Source organism: Galeopterus variegatus, unplaced genomic scaffold (assembly GCF_000696425.1).
Source record: "Galeopterus variegatus unplaced genomic scaffold, G_variegatus-3.0.2 Scaffold562, whole genome shotgun sequence".
Classification (NCBI taxonomy): domain Eukaryota; kingdom Metazoa; phylum Chordata; class Mammalia; order Dermoptera; family Cynocephalidae; genus Galeopterus; species Galeopterus variegatus.
In genome coordinates this window covers 502,294-521,011 of record NW_007726673.1, presented here as the reverse complement: position 1 = coordinate 521,011, position 18,718 = coordinate 502,294, and the positions used below count along the sequence as shown (strand labels likewise).

At 35.0% G+C, this 18,718-nt stretch overlaps 1 protein-coding gene across 2 annotated transcripts in view; it reads right to left on the bottom strand.

Moving 5' to 3' along the window:
* Positions 1-18,718, bottom strand: part of IL6ST (interleukin 6 signal transducer) — a 47,917-nt gene that overhangs the window by 10,129 nt on the left and 19,070 nt on the right. For both annotated transcript variants that reach the window (XM_008570039.1, XM_008570038.1), the window contains 11 exons: positions 15,718-16,023; positions 14,722-14,842; positions 11,103-11,269; positions 10,388-10,542; positions 8,202-8,361; positions 5,933-6,015; positions 4,998-5,208; positions 4,239-4,421; positions 2,441-2,542; positions 2,131-2,277; positions 1,659-1,799 (listed from right to left, as the gene is read on the bottom strand). In XM_008570039.1, coding sequence (XP_008568261.1) covers positions 1,659-1,799; positions 2,131-2,277; positions 2,441-2,542; positions 4,239-4,421; positions 4,998-5,208; positions 5,933-6,015; positions 8,202-8,361; positions 10,388-10,542; positions 11,103-11,269; positions 14,722-14,842; positions 15,718-15,925 — 1,678 coding nt within the window. In that variant the 5' untranslated portion in view covers positions 15,926-16,023. The remainder of the gene's footprint in view (positions 1-1,658; positions 1,800-2,130; positions 2,278-2,440; positions 2,543-4,238; positions 4,422-4,997; positions 5,209-5,932; positions 6,016-8,201; positions 8,362-10,387; positions 10,543-11,102; positions 11,270-14,721; positions 14,843-15,717; positions 16,024-18,718) is intronic.

The window sequence follows — 18,718 nt, the reverse complement described above, 5'->3', positions numbered from 1 at the left end:
AGCAAAGCTGAAGATTTTTTATTATCTATTTCATGTAGTCCTCATCCATTTATTCTCTCATTCAGCAATCACTCAACCAACGAGAACTGAGCTTACTATTTATCATTCACTGTGTTGACACTTGGGGTGGGGGTTACAAATACAATTACAGTAAAATAGGGTAGTTTCTATAATGATTCAAAATGTGGTGGTAACAAGAAAGAATGCAGTTTAAGTGGGCTTTAAGGAAGTTATAGGAACAGCCAAAACAAGGGAAAAGTTAGCCCTAAACTAGGGCAATGCACTGGGAAAAGACAGAAAAAGGTGGAGAGAATGATGAGAAGCTTACAATCAAAAAAAGAGACGATTTTAAAAGAGTGGGCACAAGCAGCAATTAGGCGTAATCAGTGCAGCTTGATACTTTGTTTATATAAGGGAAAAAGATACGAAGAAATTTATTGCAATCACATTTAAATTTCTGGCTTTGGCAAAGAGTTGGGTGGTTGTGATATGGAACAAAGAAAGAAATCTATTTGGGAAGGGAAGAGGATGGCTGAAGTCATGGACATGGGAGTTTGAATAGGCAGGTAAGAAAACAGGGCCAAGAACAGAGTTCTGGGGAACACAAAACATTTAAATGTAGAACAGAAAAGGAGAACAAGGAATACCAGAGAGGGAAGGGACTCAGGCGAGTACTAGTAGAAAGGCAAAGAAAAGTACAGGTAGAAAACCAAGCAGGGGGGCCGAGCCCGTGGCGCACTCAGGAGAGTGCGGCGCTGGGAGCGCAGCAGCGCTCCCGCGGTGGGTTCGGATCCTATATAGGGATGACCGGTGCGCTCCCAGTGCTCACTGGCTGAGCGCGGTGCGGCTGGGCTCAAAAAGGACAAAAAAAAAAAGAAAAAGAAAACCAAGCAGGGGGGCCGAGCCCGTGGCGCACTCAGGAGAGTGCGGCGCTGGGAGCGCAGCAGCGCTCCCGCGGTGGGTTCGGATCCTATATAGGGATGACCGGTGCGCTCCCAGTGCTCACTGGCTGAGCGCGGTGCGGCTGGTCTCAAAAAGGACAAAAAAAAAAAGAAAAAGAAAACCAAGCAGGAAGGTGTTTCAAGAATGGAAAGGCCAAGAATCAAATGCTGAAGAAAGCAGAAAAAAGAGGAAGACTAAAAAGCATGCACTGGATACGATGGCTGAGAGGTCTTCTATGAGTAAGAGCAGAGAGGTTTCAGTGGAGTGGTGGGGTTGGAAGCCTGATTTCAGTAGGTTAAAAAGACTGAGCTAGAGGTATGGAGGTGGTGATTGAAAGGGTAGACTAGTCTTTCAAATAATCTGTCTATAATTGAAGGAACAAGAGTAGAGAAGGAAACATACCACACTCAAGCCAGTGAACAAATTAACCCATATAGAAAGATATTCAAGTTCTTTTGGGATTTAGATATAGGTGAAGTCAGTCAGAAACAGTTAATAAAACATTAAAAAGATGAGGAATAATATTTTCTATACTTTAAAGAAACAACCAAAATCAGATAAACGATATAAAAACAATAATTTATAAACACTCCATTTCTATGGATCCAAAGATGCACTTTTAACAAAATTTTAGCCCATAAACTAAGTCCATTTCTAGTGTGATTAAATTTTAAAAAGAAAATGAAAAAAGGAGAGTAAACTTCATTATTTCTTACCAAACTTTGGTGTAGTGAAAGTGAATTCCGGACCATCCTTTCCACCTTCATCTGTGTATGCTACCATTCGTACCATATACAATGTGTCACTAGTCAAAGAGGACAGCGTATACTCTGTGTGGGAAGAATCCACATTCACAGCTGGAAGACATAATAAAACAGTGCTTTATTCAGCTACTCAATGTTTTTGAGTTATGTAGTCTATATTTGACATTGTGAAGGTATTAAAAAAGAATTAAAATATTTTTGGCAGAAAACAACTTTCATAACTCTGACATAATATTCTTCAGTAAGCACACCACAATATTTTTTTGATAGAGCCATGAAAGCAATCATAAGACATATTCTCAGGTGTCTTCTGAGGATAATATATTATAATAAGATGTATAACATAAGAAGCTGAGACTTAAATTAACATTCAAAAGCTTAAGAAAAAAAATCTAATTCTTAATAACTAATATACTTTTATTACCAGTTTCATTTCCAATGATGGTTCTATAAAATATAGTATAATTTCTGATAAATCCATTCTGAACATCAACAGGAAGTTGGTCCCACTCTAAGACAGCTTCATTTTTCCCCACTTTTTTTGTCCGAACAGTAGGTCCTTTGGAAGGTGCTGAAACATAATAAATGTATTTGCTAATGGAAAATCATTAGAATTTAGTAAAATTTCTTATAAAATTATTTGAACATAATGAGACATATCCTTATTTAAAATGATCAAATGTCTTTGTTAATACAAAACTCAACATTTTCAAAGAAAGTGAGTTTGGACTTACGAGCTTGTTTAAGGTATGCCTTTACAGATTCTGGGCTTCCTGGTCCATTAGCATATACTGGAATAACTGTTATCAAATAGCATTTGCTCTCTGCTAGGTTCCCTAAAGTAAGAATAGCAGATTAATATTTTTCCCAAAATAAGAAAGTTGAATTAGTTCATTATTTATTTTTACGTTATAATTTCATAACCACTTAACTTTTCTTTCTTTCAAAATTGCACTTTTCTAAGCAAGCATTGCCTTTTGAGTATTGGATTCAAGCTTAATAGAGTAAAACTGTTTGTAAAAGTACGTACTGCCAATATAGTGGATAAAAAATATTTATATTGTTAATAAAAGTAATGACATTTATATTCAGGATTTATAAAACACTGATCTCAAATTGCATTGGGTCTTACTTAGAGTTTGACAATTTTTGCATTTCTTACCTAATTCTCTTAGAACAGCCTACTGAGCAAGATACCACTAGTAAGACCTTGGGAAAAGCACTAATTAATGGCCCTGGTTTGTTGGATGAGTTGGAAAAAAAAATTAGTGTTCTTTTTCCCACAATTTTAAAAGAAAAAATTATCTTAAATACTTCCTTTATTTATAATCCCTCTAAATTATCAAAGTAATCCATTCTTTTAGTAAGCAAAAGTAAAATTTTTCTTTTGATATAGCATATTATTTGTACATATCAGAAAACAAGGTGTTTGTTATACTGAAGTTATACCTTCAATAAGAATTTACATTTTAACTATTATTCATGAAGTTATATTCTCCTTTCCCTTCTTAAAGAGTAATTTTACCTTTTCTTGATGATTCAATATTATCAAGAAATGAACAATTTTTATATTCTGCTGTAATAGTTATGCTTTCAGGGCTACTGAGCTATATATGGGGCTACATGCTCAAACTTAATGTCTCCAAAGCCTACACTATGCTTTTTAAAAAAAAGTTTCTATAGTCTAGTCCAATCTGTCTCCTCCCTAGTTCTACCATGTTTTAATTTGATAAGGCTGATAAACTAGACAACCAAGCTTATTAAAAATTGAATATTAAATAATGGGTCAACAAGGGCCAAACAGCCTATTTAATGAATAAAGCTAAAAATCTTTATGGCAGGTATCCTTGTGCTTAGAGCTTTTCTCTGATTAATCATATTATTCACAGCTGATTTCTAATGATTAGACTTATTAAAAAAGTATGTACAAACTGAGTGTTTTTGTTCTTTCTTTCAAGTTATGTCATTTTTATAGCCACTTAATAAGTAGCACCTTAGCACACATAACAATCTATTTTGGAGCTTTCTAATATCATTACTTTGTCCTCTGTTAGCACTTTCAGCTGAAAGCCTGCGGAAACCCGAGTTCTAGTTCTGCTTCCCGTACTGGATGGCTGTAAGAAGTTAAACAAGTCATCCAGATGCTTTAGGAAACTATTTTCTCATTTGAAGGGCAAGGGAATTAAATTAGGTACAGAGAACATACAATTAGTCATCAGCAAAGGTTGGACTCTCCTATATTTCTCATTAATTTACAGTTTCATAAGTCTTCCTTTGATGATAAAACAATATTGAGGTATAACAAGAAGATAGTATTAACCCCACTCTGTCTATAAAAAGACACGATAGGTCACAGAGGTAATGTGTGACTTGCTGAAAGTCACACATCTATTATCTAGGGGGACTGTGATAAGCTAGAAGTCTTTTCAATGGACCAAAACACCTATAAATTAGAGAATATGCAAGAGAAAAACCTGTCCAAAAAGTAAAAAAAAAAAGGATATCAACTTAAATGTTTCTAGCCAGATATACCTCTTAAATAGGTGTGACGCACGGTGCCATCTTCTTGTTGCCAGTCTGGGATACAGGGTGATTTATCTGATAACACACACCACTCAAGTATGTATTTGTTCACAGATTCACTTGGAGTAGTCCATTCTACCCAAAGCATGTTATCTTTGGGGAATGCTTTAAGATCCGTTACAGGGTGAGTAGCTTTAAAACAAAGTTTGAATTCTGATATAACAAATGAACATTAAAAATTTTGAAATTTCAATGTTTTACAGTCATTTCCAAAACCTGTGACTTATTAATTTTTGTAGCATATAATATTAATATGTATTTCCATGTATAAAAGCCCCTTATTATAATTTACATGTCAGGTAAGTTATTTTTAAACTTAAATTCTTGCTTTCCCTAAATTCTTCAAATGTTTTGTGTATGTAAATTTGTAATTGCACTTTTTTCTTCTTTGAAGCTACAGATTAACAATATATTTAAGTCATATGTATATAAAGTTCTCAAAACCTTGAAATAATATTTTCAGAACCAGATAAGTAATCGGAAAACGCTTAAATAAATTAAGTAGTTTTCTGCAGGCTTAAGTAAGCCATGTAGTGACGGAAGTATTTCATCAATTCTGATGAAATCTGCCTGCTACTGATTTCTAAAAATACGATCACCCCTGATACTGAGGAGATAGTCTCAGACTCCTCTTTTTACAGGAGTCCTATCCCTACCTAACCACCTTTTTTCCATCCATGCGCCAGCCTCCATTTCATAGATACAAACCTTGAAAGTCACAGGCAGGGATAGTTAGAACAGATGCATCTGATTTGCCAACCAGATTTCTTGCTGTTAAAGTTGCTGTATAGCGATCATTTGTGAGATTTACTGTTAGTTTTGTGTCATTAACTGTGTAATTTTGTAAATGTGATTTCCATCTTCTGAGAGTCACTTCATAATCCAAGATTTTTCCATTGGCTTCAAAAGGAGGCAATGTCTGTAATAAAATAGTTTAAAAAAATTTATTTCATAAATCTTATATAAAGTTAATCAGTTTTTCTTCATGTTCACAAATTCTGCCATTATGTAAAATCTCTAAATATTTAATTAGAAGGATTGGCAACCTCATTTTGAACTCAGTACTAAAATAAAACTAATACATACTGACAAAATTTTTTTTTTTACATACTTTAAACTGCAAAAAATTTTACATATTGTAAAAAGCATGACCTCAACTAAAAGAGGGGAAGTAGCATCATTCTGTTAGCTTTTAGCTCTATGTACAATTCTGCAGTGTGGATATGGGGGCCTAAATTATTTATTTTATGCTTGAGTATTTTCTATCTTTTTCAGTATAATCTTCATGCACTTATCAATTTATCAGCATGCATTTTGATTACTGCCAACTTTTATTAATTATTTTCTATGAGGCACTCTGGAAAATTTCAATAAAGTACAAAACAGGGTCTGTCTTCTTATAGAACTTATACTTTCATGGAACTGTGTTGAAATACTTGTGAGGTATTATAGGCAGTTTATGAACCTGACATTTATATAGTATATATAAAGTTTTATGTTAGTATTTAATAAAAATAGTTCTCGAATGCTTTGCTGATATTAAGATGAATAAAAATTTAAGTGTTTAAAAAACCTCCACTCATAATACCATATACAATGTATTTATAAAAGAGGCAAAAAAAAAATTGATTTTTTTTTTTTACCTTCCATATGAGTTGTACAGATCTATAGCCATGAGTATGAGATGGATCTATCTTATACCAGAAACTTGGTGCTTTGGATGGTCCTAAAGAAAAGACATAAACTTCATAAAAAGCTTTTTACAATAAGAAAAAATCCTACACATTATTCTCTGGCTTGAGGGTGTGAGTTCACCCCTTCCATCCCTTCTGCCATGTGTTGTTCATCTCCTGCAGAGGATGCAGCCATAAGTTTCCATCTTGGAAGCAGAGCAGCCCTCACTAGACACCAGACCTTCCAGTGCCTTGTTCATGGACTTCCCAGCCTCCAAAATAGTGAGAACTACACTTCTATTGTTTATAAATTATTATTATTACAGCAGCTCAAATGAGTGAAGGCAAATATTAAGAGAAGGATTTTATCATCACAATTTTATTTTTTTTTTATTTTTTTTGTCTTTTTCCGTGTCTGGCAACGGATCGCAACCCTCAGTGTCGCCCCCGTACCGGACCGGCAACGGGATCGCAGCCCTTGGTGTTGCCCCCGCACCTCGCTCAGCCAGTGAGCAGGAACCGGTCTGTATGTGGGATCCGAACCCTCGGCGGGAGCGCCGCCACACTTCCCAAGCGGCGCACCATAGCAGTGCGCCACCGGGCCGGCCCCTCTCTACCTCTTTATATCAGCATCATCCTATCCCACCATGATATGCCTGCATCTTCCTTTAGTCAAGGTGATAGCTTGATGATTTAGATTACATTAGAACTCTTTTTTAACCTCAAAATTGTAAAGGTACAGATGTATCATGAGCAATAACCAAAGAGACATCATTTATTTCTTATTTTATTTCTTATAGTTTCATGTCCTTTATTCTGTTTGGGTGCCACACTGTACTTGTGTTCAAAATTTTTATAACCACAAGCATGGTAATACAATAAGAAAGAATTTGAATAATATCTAAGCAGTTATATATTGATCACAAAGAAGCAATTACAGATGACAAAACAGAAGACAGGCAGACCAGGAAGGCTAGGGAAAAGGCTGTTGGTATAGGAGGTTCAAATAGATAATAGACATGAGTACAGTACAGCACCCAACAGAATAAAGAACATGAAATTATAAAGAAAGTTTTATGGGCCAGAAATATTTCCTAATGTAAAAAGAACCTAAAGGATTCATTCACTAAGTTGAAGAAATACCTAGTTTAATAGCTCATAACTTTTTGGGCTCCAGAGATCTCTTTGATTTGACAAAGATTATTATTTACCTTCTCCCCAGAAAAATGCACACAGGCACAAACCACAATATTTTGCCTACATTTTGAAGTGTTTCACGAACATGCACGCACCTCTGAAGGCCCCAAGAATCCCAGTTTAAGAATTCCTGATCAAGATAAAGGAGTCTGGTTGAGGACTCCCAAACCAGCAATAGCAGGATTGCTTTCTTTCCTGCCATTTATGAGGGTGAAAGTGAAAACTCTTAAGAGGGGAAGAGTACTTTTCTGCCTTTGATAGTCTCAATTCACATAATGACCTAAACGTCAAGTAGAACTGGAAGTAAAGAAATATAGGTGGTAGGGAAGGTTTTTAAGCCACAGCTGCTGCCGTTGAGACCTTAAGGATGAGACTGTTGATAGAAAAAATGTTCAGAAAGAAAAATCTGTATGTCAGTCATAGGATTACTTCCTGATGTCTACACAAGAAATTAGCTATCTTAGCTACTTTGGGAGGAAATCTTACTTCAGATTGTACGCCCTCCCTTTTGTGTTCTATACTATATGCATTATATTATCTATGGGGAAAAAAAAGGAAAATGAAAATAAACCAGCCAAAATTTCAGGATCAATCCTTTTTCAGGGGCTTATCAAGTGCTGGTAGGAAAAAAATGAATAAAGGGTATAATACCTTTTTGATAGTGAGGGTGTAAGGTATATTTTGCTAGATAATGTGATTTTAACGATTTAGGATATGATTCTCTAGTTAGGAGTATTTCTGAACTCCCCTTGAATAAAATATTCTAGACTTATCAATAGTTAAGTTAATGGTTTTCTGGTGGTATCCAAGATACCATTCCATGGTAACTTTCTTTAATTAAGTATCAGATATATTTATACTATCAATAATTCCTAAAAATACATTTAAAAATGCATTTCCTTAAAAATGAAAGTGTGAAATACTATAGTTTGAGTAAAATGATCACAAAACAAGAAGCAATGAGGTCTGCATTATTAAAACCAGACAAAATTCACAGCCAGAATTCCACTAGCTTTATTTCTTCATATACTTATTTACTTACTGTCTTCATATGTGATCCCTCTTGCTTCTTCACTCCAGTCACTCCAGAATCCCTTACCATCTTCCTTCATACAGCGAATCCTAAACACATATTCTGTAAAAGGTTTAAGGTCCTGGACAGTGAATGATGATCGGGTGGACGCTGTATCTTCAGGAGGAATCTGCGAACAACGCAAAACGACAAACAAAAAAAATCCATAAATATGGTCTTCTAAATTGTTGAAGATTCCAGAAACAAATTTAATAAAACAATAATAATACAATAAACTCAACCTCTAGAGAGAAATAAATGAAAGTTAAAAAGCATTTAAAATCAGTAAAGTTATTAGGTTTGAGAAATACAGAAACATCTATTTTTCTTCCTTTCCTTATTTTTCTTTCTTTCTTCCAGAGGGCCTATAACACTCAAGATCTCAGCAGGAATTAGATGGCACACTCCACTTAGAATTAACAAAAGGAGGGCTTAGTAAAGGAACTATGGGCAAAGTGTAGGGAATCCTTAGATGGTGCAGTTAGTACTCTGGGGCTTGTAGCTATTTCCACCTCTAGGTCCAGAGGGATGAGGAGTGTTACCTGAACCTGAAAGAAGAGGGTCGGAAAGAGACTGTTGCCTTGATAGTAGCAGTGACCTTAGGTTGAGAGACAGCTCTAGAGGGGAAGCAGGGGAAATAAACATGCCAATCTCTCTTCTCTTCTATTCCTCCTCTCTCCTGCCATTAAACAAACTCACTAAGAAGCTAGACAGAATGGGAACCCACAGATGAAATCCATACAAGTCAGCATGTCACAACAAAGAGCAGAGTGGAGAAGGGTAGAGTGAAGATCTGGACAGGTGAAAGGAAGATGTCCAGCCCAATGAAGAAAAACAACAGGTATAAAACAGATAAACTTGGCTTTCAGAAAAAAAAGAGGATATTAAATATAAACAACTCTGGTTCTTTCAACAACTCTGAGATTTCGATATTGAATATAAAATAGATATCAGTTTTTTTCCCTACCACTGAATTAAGATTCTATGATATTAAACAGTATTTTGAAGCATTTGAGGTATTGTGTCCTCTCTGTACAACAGGAAGGATTAATCCAATTTTGTTTTATTGCTTTTCCTGATTGTATTCTGAGCCTTTTAGATAAGCAGGACGGAAGACAGAGGTAGTAAGGTCATGGGCTCAATTCCCTTATAAGCTCATTATTGAGACCAGACCAACAAAAGCAAAAGCATACTGTCAGTGATAAATGGAATCATAAATAGTATGGGTTGTTCAATGCTATCGTGATAGCCTCAGACAAAGAAACAGAAATACCACATATTCTCACTCATAACTGGCTGCAAGGAAGTGAGGATGGAAGGGAGGGTGGGAAGAAGGGAAGAAAGGAGGGAAGAATGAAGGTAAAGAAAAGACCACAACAATATGTTGAACTTTCAGAAGGAGAGAACAAACCTAAGATACTAAAGATCAGGGGAAGGGAGGGAGGGGATTTGGGAAGTGATGGGCCGGGTAAAGGGCATAAGGAAATATCACGATTTGTAAGAATGAATATGCTAATAATAAAAAAAATCAAAAAATAAAAAGCTGCAAGTATTTCTTTTGCTAACAGCATCATCCTTGGGTACACCATCCTTTTGCTTCTCAGTTTTACAAGTTCCCCACCAATCTCATCTACCTTGGGGGCTGGCATACTTTCTATAAAGGGCTAGATAGTAAATATTTTAAGCTTGTGGGCCAGATACTTTCTGCTGCAACTGCTCAACTTTTCCATGGTAGCACAAAAATAGAGATAATATATAAACAAATGAATGTGGCTGTGTTCCAATAAAACTTTATTTACAAAAACAGATGGTTGGCTGAATTTGGCCTGCAGTCTGTAGTGTGCCAACCCCTGCTCTACCTTATCCTTATATTCTCTTTACTTTTGATTCTCTACCTTATTTGCTTTTTTATTACTTGTGTTTCTTTCACCTTCCATCAAAAGTGCTATTTTCTATCATCCTGCATCACTTCCATATTTCACTTAAAGGCTATATTTTCTATCTTGATATACTCCTGTTTGCCCTTGACACCCAGAAGAGGTATCAAGCAAAATGTTTCACATAACTAGACTTAAGACATTCAGAAAATCTTTGAGACTTTGAGGTTAAAAGGCTGCAAGAAAGGCTATTTGAATAATCAATAACTTTCAGTTTACCTGGCTCCAAGTTGAGGCATCGTTGGTCCTATATTGAATGATATATTTCAGTCTTAGAACATTCTTAATACTTGGGTTGATCCATGTCAATTTTAAGATACTAGACAGTTCCTCTGAGTTGCTCACTGATAAATTACGTGGTGGATTGGGCTTCACTGAAGAATAAAATAAATCCTAATGTTTATCACGTTTTATTTTTACAACTTCATATACAAACAAACATACTCTTTATATTACTTTATTTTACAATATTTATTTATCCTTACTAAATGAACTAATTTCTCTGAAAACAATGCTATACTAATCTATATAATAGAAAGGAAAGGTTTCTAAAGAAACCTTAGTTTTCCTTGTCAGTTTATTACATTTGTTAATCTTTTCAGGTTCAGATATCAAGATAATTAAATATTTATATATCAAAAATTTAAAAAGAGAAATCAAAATGAAACATGTACACTATGACTACAATAGTGTAAAATGTTTGAGAATTGAAAAAATGCCAGATGGTAACATTTAAAGTGAAAATAGCTCTGAGCAGGCTGGATTATGAATATTTTTCTTTTTAAAAATTATATTTAATATTGTTGATAAAATGACTTTCTAAAAATCACTAAAATAATTAAATGCTTGTTTCTACATTAATTAAAATCTGAAAACTACTTTAATTTATAAACTTAATGGTCTAATAAACTCTCAAACTCAGGCTTACAACTACCTTTATCTATAGGATCAAAATTGATATGATCTGACGTAACATTCCCAAGGGCATTCTCTGCTTCTACCCAGACTTCAATGTTGACAAAATACACAGGAGAATAATCAACAGTGCATGAAGTGGGGGTATCACGTTTTGTTTTACAATCAGCAAACTTCTCTGTTGCCCTAAATACAAAAATGGAAGAATCAGTTATTAAAAATAGATATGAAAAAATTAGAGTGAAAAAAGTTACATGAAAAGAGTTTGATGAGATCCAGATTGTTGTAGCAATAAATTGTAGATCAATAAAAACAAAATTTCTTAAAAATTACCTCCATTTCTTTAAAACTGAGTTTGATCTACATATTAAGACAAATTTTTACTCTAAAGAATATTGAACTTCAGAATTTTATGCTCCATTCCCACTGACCCCTCTCCAAAAACTATTTCTTAGTAATCCTAGTACTGTTTTTCTCCTCTCCTGAAACAGAATTGTTACTGTACCAGAAATGTCTTTCTATAAGCACAATATGCTTTCTCTAAGTGCAATATGCTAGAAAGTGACAGGAGGTTAGGAATAAGAATTTCTATCACCCCAGAAAATTCCCTTGGCCTCTTTTGTAGTCAAACACAGGCGACCACTTTCTTATTTCTATCACCATAGAAAGTTTCAAGTAATATTACTATATTTACTCACGTGTATGAATTATGCCTCAATTATTAAACACTCTTTAATAACAGAAGGATAAGCCAATCCCAAAACCAAACCAAGAGAACAATGGATAACATCTAGGTGGAAAAAGGAAATAAGGTAGAGGAGACAGGGATAGAAACTAGACTTCTCTGGATATACCTTGTTTTATACATTTAACTTTTTGGATTAATTTATTATTTTGCATAATTATTATGAAAAATTCATAAAAATCAAAAGCAAAATGAAATATCTAAACTTGTGTATTGAGTTTGTGGTACAACCACACAAAAAGGAACTATTTCAAGTAACCTTAAAAACAGAGTGATTTGGGCCGGCCCGGTGGTGCGCTGGAGAGTGCGCCACTTGGGAGTGCGGCGGTGCTCCCACCGAGGGTTCGGCTCCCATGTGGAGACCGGTTCCCGCTCACTGGCTGAGCGCAGTGCGGGCGCAACACCAAGGGTTGCGATTCCGTTGCCGGTCCCTGGTACGGGTGCGACACCGAGGGTTGTGATCCCGTTACCGGTCAGTTAAAAAAAAAAAGACAAAAAAACCCCCCAGTGATTTGACTACACATCCTTCATGCAGGAAAACAATCTTAAAATCATTTTTAGTAATCATATTGTTGGTGTTAATACTAGCATTGTTATTCTGCAGCTGTTGTGTTTATTGTGGGACAAAGCAAATAATTACGTTGATGGTGTTGGGAACTAGGGTTTTCAGTGCAGAAGAAAGGAGATGTAGATGTTAGATGAATAAAATTATGAAAAAACCTTTAATCCTGATTTTAAACTGGAAATATCAGTAAGAGTTCATATCTTTTTTGTTATGACATATTTTATCTCAAACCACAAACATTTCCTAGTTCTTTCCACTAAGAAAACCTAGAAACAATGACATCCCAGTAGCAATTAGTGCCTCCTGCAACCAGATTAGTCTCTAAATATTATTTCATACTAAATGGAACTAGGGCTCCTTGGGAAATGGTTGATTCCAGCTCTAGGAGAGGAAATATTTGAGATCGACCTGGAAAATCATGTCATACCAGAAATCAGGCAAGCTATCAAAGACTAATAAAGTTGTGTCAAAAGGATGCATGAGCCAATTTAAAGAAACTCCCTCTGACGAAAGACGGGACAGTTAAGCATCGATAATAACCATAATAGACTGAAACATGTCAGATATGTTCAAATATGAATTCATAATGAAGGAGAAAATCTCTCATTATCTACCTTTGGAGGATGTTAGGGAATGAACTCATTATAAAAGTGGTAATAAAGGGAAAATGTTAACCCTATTTTGCCCCTGTTACCTGAACTTTATGATGAAAGGAAGTTTTCTTTAAGTATATCAGCTAAGAAAAAAAACCAAAAACACAATTTTGTAACTCATATACAAATAATGATCACTGATGACTGCTCAAACCTGTAGAGGAAAAACTAATGGGAAGCAACATGGTTTAATCTCAGAAACATTCTGCTGAGTCATAAAAACCTTTCGCAAAAGAGAAAATACTGTTTAATTCCATTTATATGATGTTCTGTAACAGGAAAAGTAATCTATGATGAAGAAAAGCAGAGGAGTAGTTGCCTCATGGGGTGGGGTGATGGCTGGGATTGACTGGGAAGGAGTGTGAGGGAACTTTCTGGGGGTGTTAGTAATGTTCTATGTCTTGATAGTGGTTTGAATTACATGTATGCACTTGCCAAAAACTCATTGAATGATCCACTTAAGATCTGTGTATTTCACTATACATAAATTTTACCTAAAAATAAAAACAAACCTGAAAACAATTATTGAACTCTGGTCAATGATGTAAATACTTAAATGTTAAATATACTGATGCCTGCAACTAACTTTGAAATACATAAAAAAGAAGAGACATGGATTGATAGATGGAGAGAAGAATGCACAGATAAATAGATATGTGATAAAGCAAGTATTGTAAAATGATAACTGTAGAATCTAGGTGATGGGTATGTATGAGTGTTCACTATAAAATCCTTTCAACTTTTTTATGTTTGAAAAAAACTAGTGTGGAATTTTATAAAGAATGAATAAGGCTGACAACACATGGTGCCACTGCTCAATCTTAATATCAGAAAAAAGAAAAACAACCAAACATTATGTGGTGGTTCCTGATGAAAGTACACATCACACCTATGAAATATTTTCAGGAAATAAAAAACAAACCACGAATCTGATCAAGTCTATAAATCTAATAGCAATTTTTAGGACATAAAGGGATAAGGAAATATGTTAAGCAATGTATTGACAGTTATCTTAAATAAATTGCAAGGAAAAAAAGAGAGGACCACGTGGAACCTATGGTTTGAGACAGACTTATAAGACATTATCAATTTGCAATGTATGAAGATTATTTGGATCTTGTTTCAAACAAATGTAGAAAACAGATCTATATATATATAGACAACTGGGGAAATTAACACTAACTGAAAATTTGATTATATTAAAGCATTTAAATTATATTTATGTGTAACAATGGTATATGGTTATGTTTTTTAAAAGTGTCCTTATCTTTCAGACATATGTACTGAAATATTTATGGACGAAGTGACATGATGTCTGAGATTTTCTTCAAGACAATCTGGGGTGGGGTGTGTATGTATAATGGTCATGAGCTGATCATTGTTGAAGATGATTGATAGGTACCTGGGGATTTATTATATTATTCTTTCTACTTTTATATATATTTCAGATGTTCTAAAATAAAAATTTAAATAAAATGTTTAAAAATTTGCATTTAAAATTATTACTTGACAATAAAAAAATCCAGCAAAAATAACTAACTTCATAAATCCAACATACATTCACATCCCCATAACAGCTGGCTGCAAAAAAAATAAATAAATAAATAAATAATATAAACCAAAAAACAACAAAAGAAGAATAAATCCAACATCCAATTAACTTAAAATAACTTACCATTCAGATTTTAAAGTGAAATTTGTTTCCAGATACGTTTCCCTTCCAGGATCCCACTGACACATCATTTTCTTTCCCTCATTCACAATGCAACTCAAATTTTCAGGTTTTTCTGGGGGGACTAAAAGGGAATAATTAGCAGTTTTCAAAAAGCTTCATATCCACAAATATGATGCAATTACTACTCAAGACATTTACAATTTATATGAAATAGAAAAAGAAACCCAAGCAACAAGTACTGACATAATGAAAGACTGGTGACTAAAAAGTTAATTTCTCTTCTATTCAAATTTTTAAACTGCTTTTTAGGTAGTAGTATAGATTTGCTATCATAATTGTCATTAGCTTGTTTCACATTAATTTTCTACATAAAATCAGCCTTCATTTATAACTAGATAAAAATATCAACTGATTTCTCCACTAAGTGTATTTTACATATGTTGATAGAGGCAATTAAGTAGAAGCAAAAATGATTCATTTATATTTCTCTTTTCATTGCTTTCCCAAACTCTGTTAGAAGAAATAAAATGCTGAAATTGTGAAGTCTGGATGATCCACAAATTTAATAACCCACTTTAGGATCACATAAGTCTATATTGACCTTTAAGGACTTTTTCCAGTATTTATTCACCTTCTCCAGGTAGATGCTTTACATGTGCATTTTCTTAGCAATTAAGGGACACTGGAAGATACTATGAATACATTCACAGACTTCAATTCAACAATACTTTTTTGAGGGGTCTCGTGTCAAAATATTTTTCTAGAAAACTGACAAATGCTTGACTTTCAGGAAAGAGATGAAACATGTTATTCTTTAGGTTTCTAGTATATTAATAATACAAATGTAGTTGCTACTTCCAAACTTATTTTTTGAAATAAATATGTTCAAAAGTCACTGAATCCACAGGTTATTACATTTCATAAAGACCAACAGACACCATTAACAATGTTCAATAGTCACGACAAAGTCTTAAATAAGACAAAAACAAAACTTACAGCCTGAAATTACTGTGATTCCATAAATATTCTGCTCAATCTGTCCAAATGTAAGAATGTTGCAAGTCAGCTGAATATTTAATGAAGCTATATTTGTAAAGGTGACACTGGATGCTGTTCTGTTTATGACAGTATATTGTTCCTTAGGAACAGTAAAATGGTTTGTTTTCCAGACAATGTAATTAGCATTTACATGAAAATTATCCATACATTTTTCCTTTAGCACACAAACTGCAGTGAAATTAGAACCACGTTGTACAACTGGAGATTCAGGGCTGATATGACCACATGGATCTAGAAGCTGACCTGAAAAGGAACAACAGAAAATATAAAAATTGACTGAATTTTTCTGATACTAAATAATATCCAGCTGGTAGCACTCAATATAGAGTCCCTCAATCTTCACTAAAATATCCCCAGAAGACACACAATTGAAAATTAATGTGGTGAGAATTTAATGCCTAAGTGTGTAACAAACTATATAAATTATAAGACAGAGCTGGATTAAGAAAAACCTATTTAAGCATCAGCCCATGGTACAATATTCCAACTTTTCTTTAGGAAACACAGAATTCCTGCAGCATGATTCATACTTGCCCACCACCTATTCTGTCCCTTGATTCAGACCCAGGGTCTAAACTAAACTCTCCCGAAAACAGGCAATACTAGTCTCCTCTTCTTCAGCACTGAAAGCTGTCGTGGAGTGCAGATGGGGCACAGAGAGACTTCACACATCATCCATATATCAAAATTCAGAGAACAAAGGAAACAGCCAGAGAGCAGTAAAACAAAAACTAAACCCAGAAAGATTAGAACAAGATGGCCAAATATATTAGTTTTAACAATAAATGTATGAGATAAGATCCCCTGTTAAAAAATAATCAGATTGGCTAAAAAAATAAAACACAACTATATGCTTTACCTGTCACCTACTCCATGTTGATGAGATCTAAATCCTTTTCTAGCTCTGACCTCCCATGTTTTAAACAGCCTAGTAAACATACATATATTCACCGGAGATATCCGGTAAGCATTTTTAAATGAACATGTCTAAAATTATTTGCATCACAGTCCCTTTTAAACTTATTATTTCTGATAACCGCACCATTCCCATCTAGGCCAGATACCTTGTAGTCTAGTCACCTTCAACATCTCTCTCTAATTAGTCCCCTCTAACCCCCAACTTAATATTACATTAAGTCTTGTTGGACCTATATTCTTGATGTGCATCAACCTCATCCCACCACTGCTACTTTGCTGAAGCCCAGGCCATCATATTTTATCAGTCTGACCTCCTTCCAGTTTATCCCACATAGTGATGCCACATTACTGTTCTAAAGTGATGCCATTTACCTACTTTAAATTATATAGTGTCTACCTATTACTATCAAGGTAAGAGTCCCAACTATTTGGCATGATTCTGTTCTCTTTCTCTAGCCTCAATGCCCACAAATTTAAGGCAGTTTTCCCCAATGAACCCCATTTGCCAACGGGTTCTTGGGTGGTTACCTGTCCTACATGACTTTCAGTTTTCTCCTTTGGAAAATGAAGTTAATAATGGCTATCTTGAAGGTTTTTTTGAGATTAAAAATTACTTATATAAAGCACCTAGAACTATGCCTGGTACTCAACAGGCCTCCAATAAATGGTAATCTATCATCATTATTACTATTCTCCAGAGACAGATGGTCTAGTCACACTAAGAGGGTCTGGAGAGTTCCATTAGAGGTGACTGGTTTTAGCAGGTAAGGTGAAAGGCATAGAACCACAGAATTATGGAACTGAAAAGAACCCTGGAGATCATTTACTTCAACCCTTTATCTTACAAACAAAGAAAGCTGAGATACCTTTCCAGAGTAGGCCTCAATTAATCAGCTAGACTCTTTCAGTCCCCAACTTGGTCCCAAACTAGATGGCACAAAGAATAAAACTACTTAAAAAAGTTAAACAATTAAGGGCTGGCTGGTTAGCTCTCTCGGTTAGTGTGTGGTACTGATAACACCAAGGTCAAGGGTTCGGATCTCCTTACTGGCCAGCCACCAAAAAAAAAAAAAAGTCAAGCAATTGTTTTCTTATTCCCTATCTCCCAAAGTCAGCAGGAAAAATTAAAAATGGTCTTTGCAGTCAAAATTGTACTTTTTTTTTTTCTGACCGGTAAGGGGATTGCAACCCTCGGCACGGTGTGGTCTGCACCACGCCCAGCCAGTGAGCGCACTGGCCATCCCTATATAGGATCCTAACCCATGGCCTCTGCGCTACCAGTGCCGCACTCTCCCGAGTGAGCCACAGGGCCGGCCCAAAATTGTACTTCTAAATGGAATTCTGAGACCTCTCACAGTGCTATAAAGCCCAGAGCTGAAATGCATATTTCTTTATTTCAAAACTGATAATGGGGCCTGTTTATATTACCTTGCCATTATCTATACATGTCGATTGTAAGTCCCAGTGCATATATTACTCTCAGTTTTCAAGTATGAAGTATGGGACTTCATCTTGTGGAGGATCTCTACTAATAAGTTATCCTGTCACAATGGGCCAATCCTTACAACTATCTAGACCTCACTTTATTCATGGCAAAATCACTCCTGTTATACTTTCTCTAAAGTAATTATTGGGAAAAGTAAATATGAAATATACTCTAGAGTACTAAATTACATAAGACTTAACCAGAGACTCAATATTATTAATTTTTAATCACATAGAATAAGAGAAATACTAGAAATGGGCAAGTGTCCCATTTTTTTTAAAAAAAAGATGACTGGTCAGGGGATCTTAACCCTTGACTTAATGTTGTCAGCACCTGAAGTGAGCCAACTGGCCATCCCTACATAGGGATCCGAACTCGTGGCCGTGGTGTTATCAGCACCACACTCTCCCAAGTGAGCCACAAATGTCCCAGTTTTCAAAGTGAAACACAGGCTCATTAAAACCACCCCATGCCAAATTAATCCCATTTTTATGGGGCCACCAGTCTGAGATTAAATTGTAGAAAGAGACTATT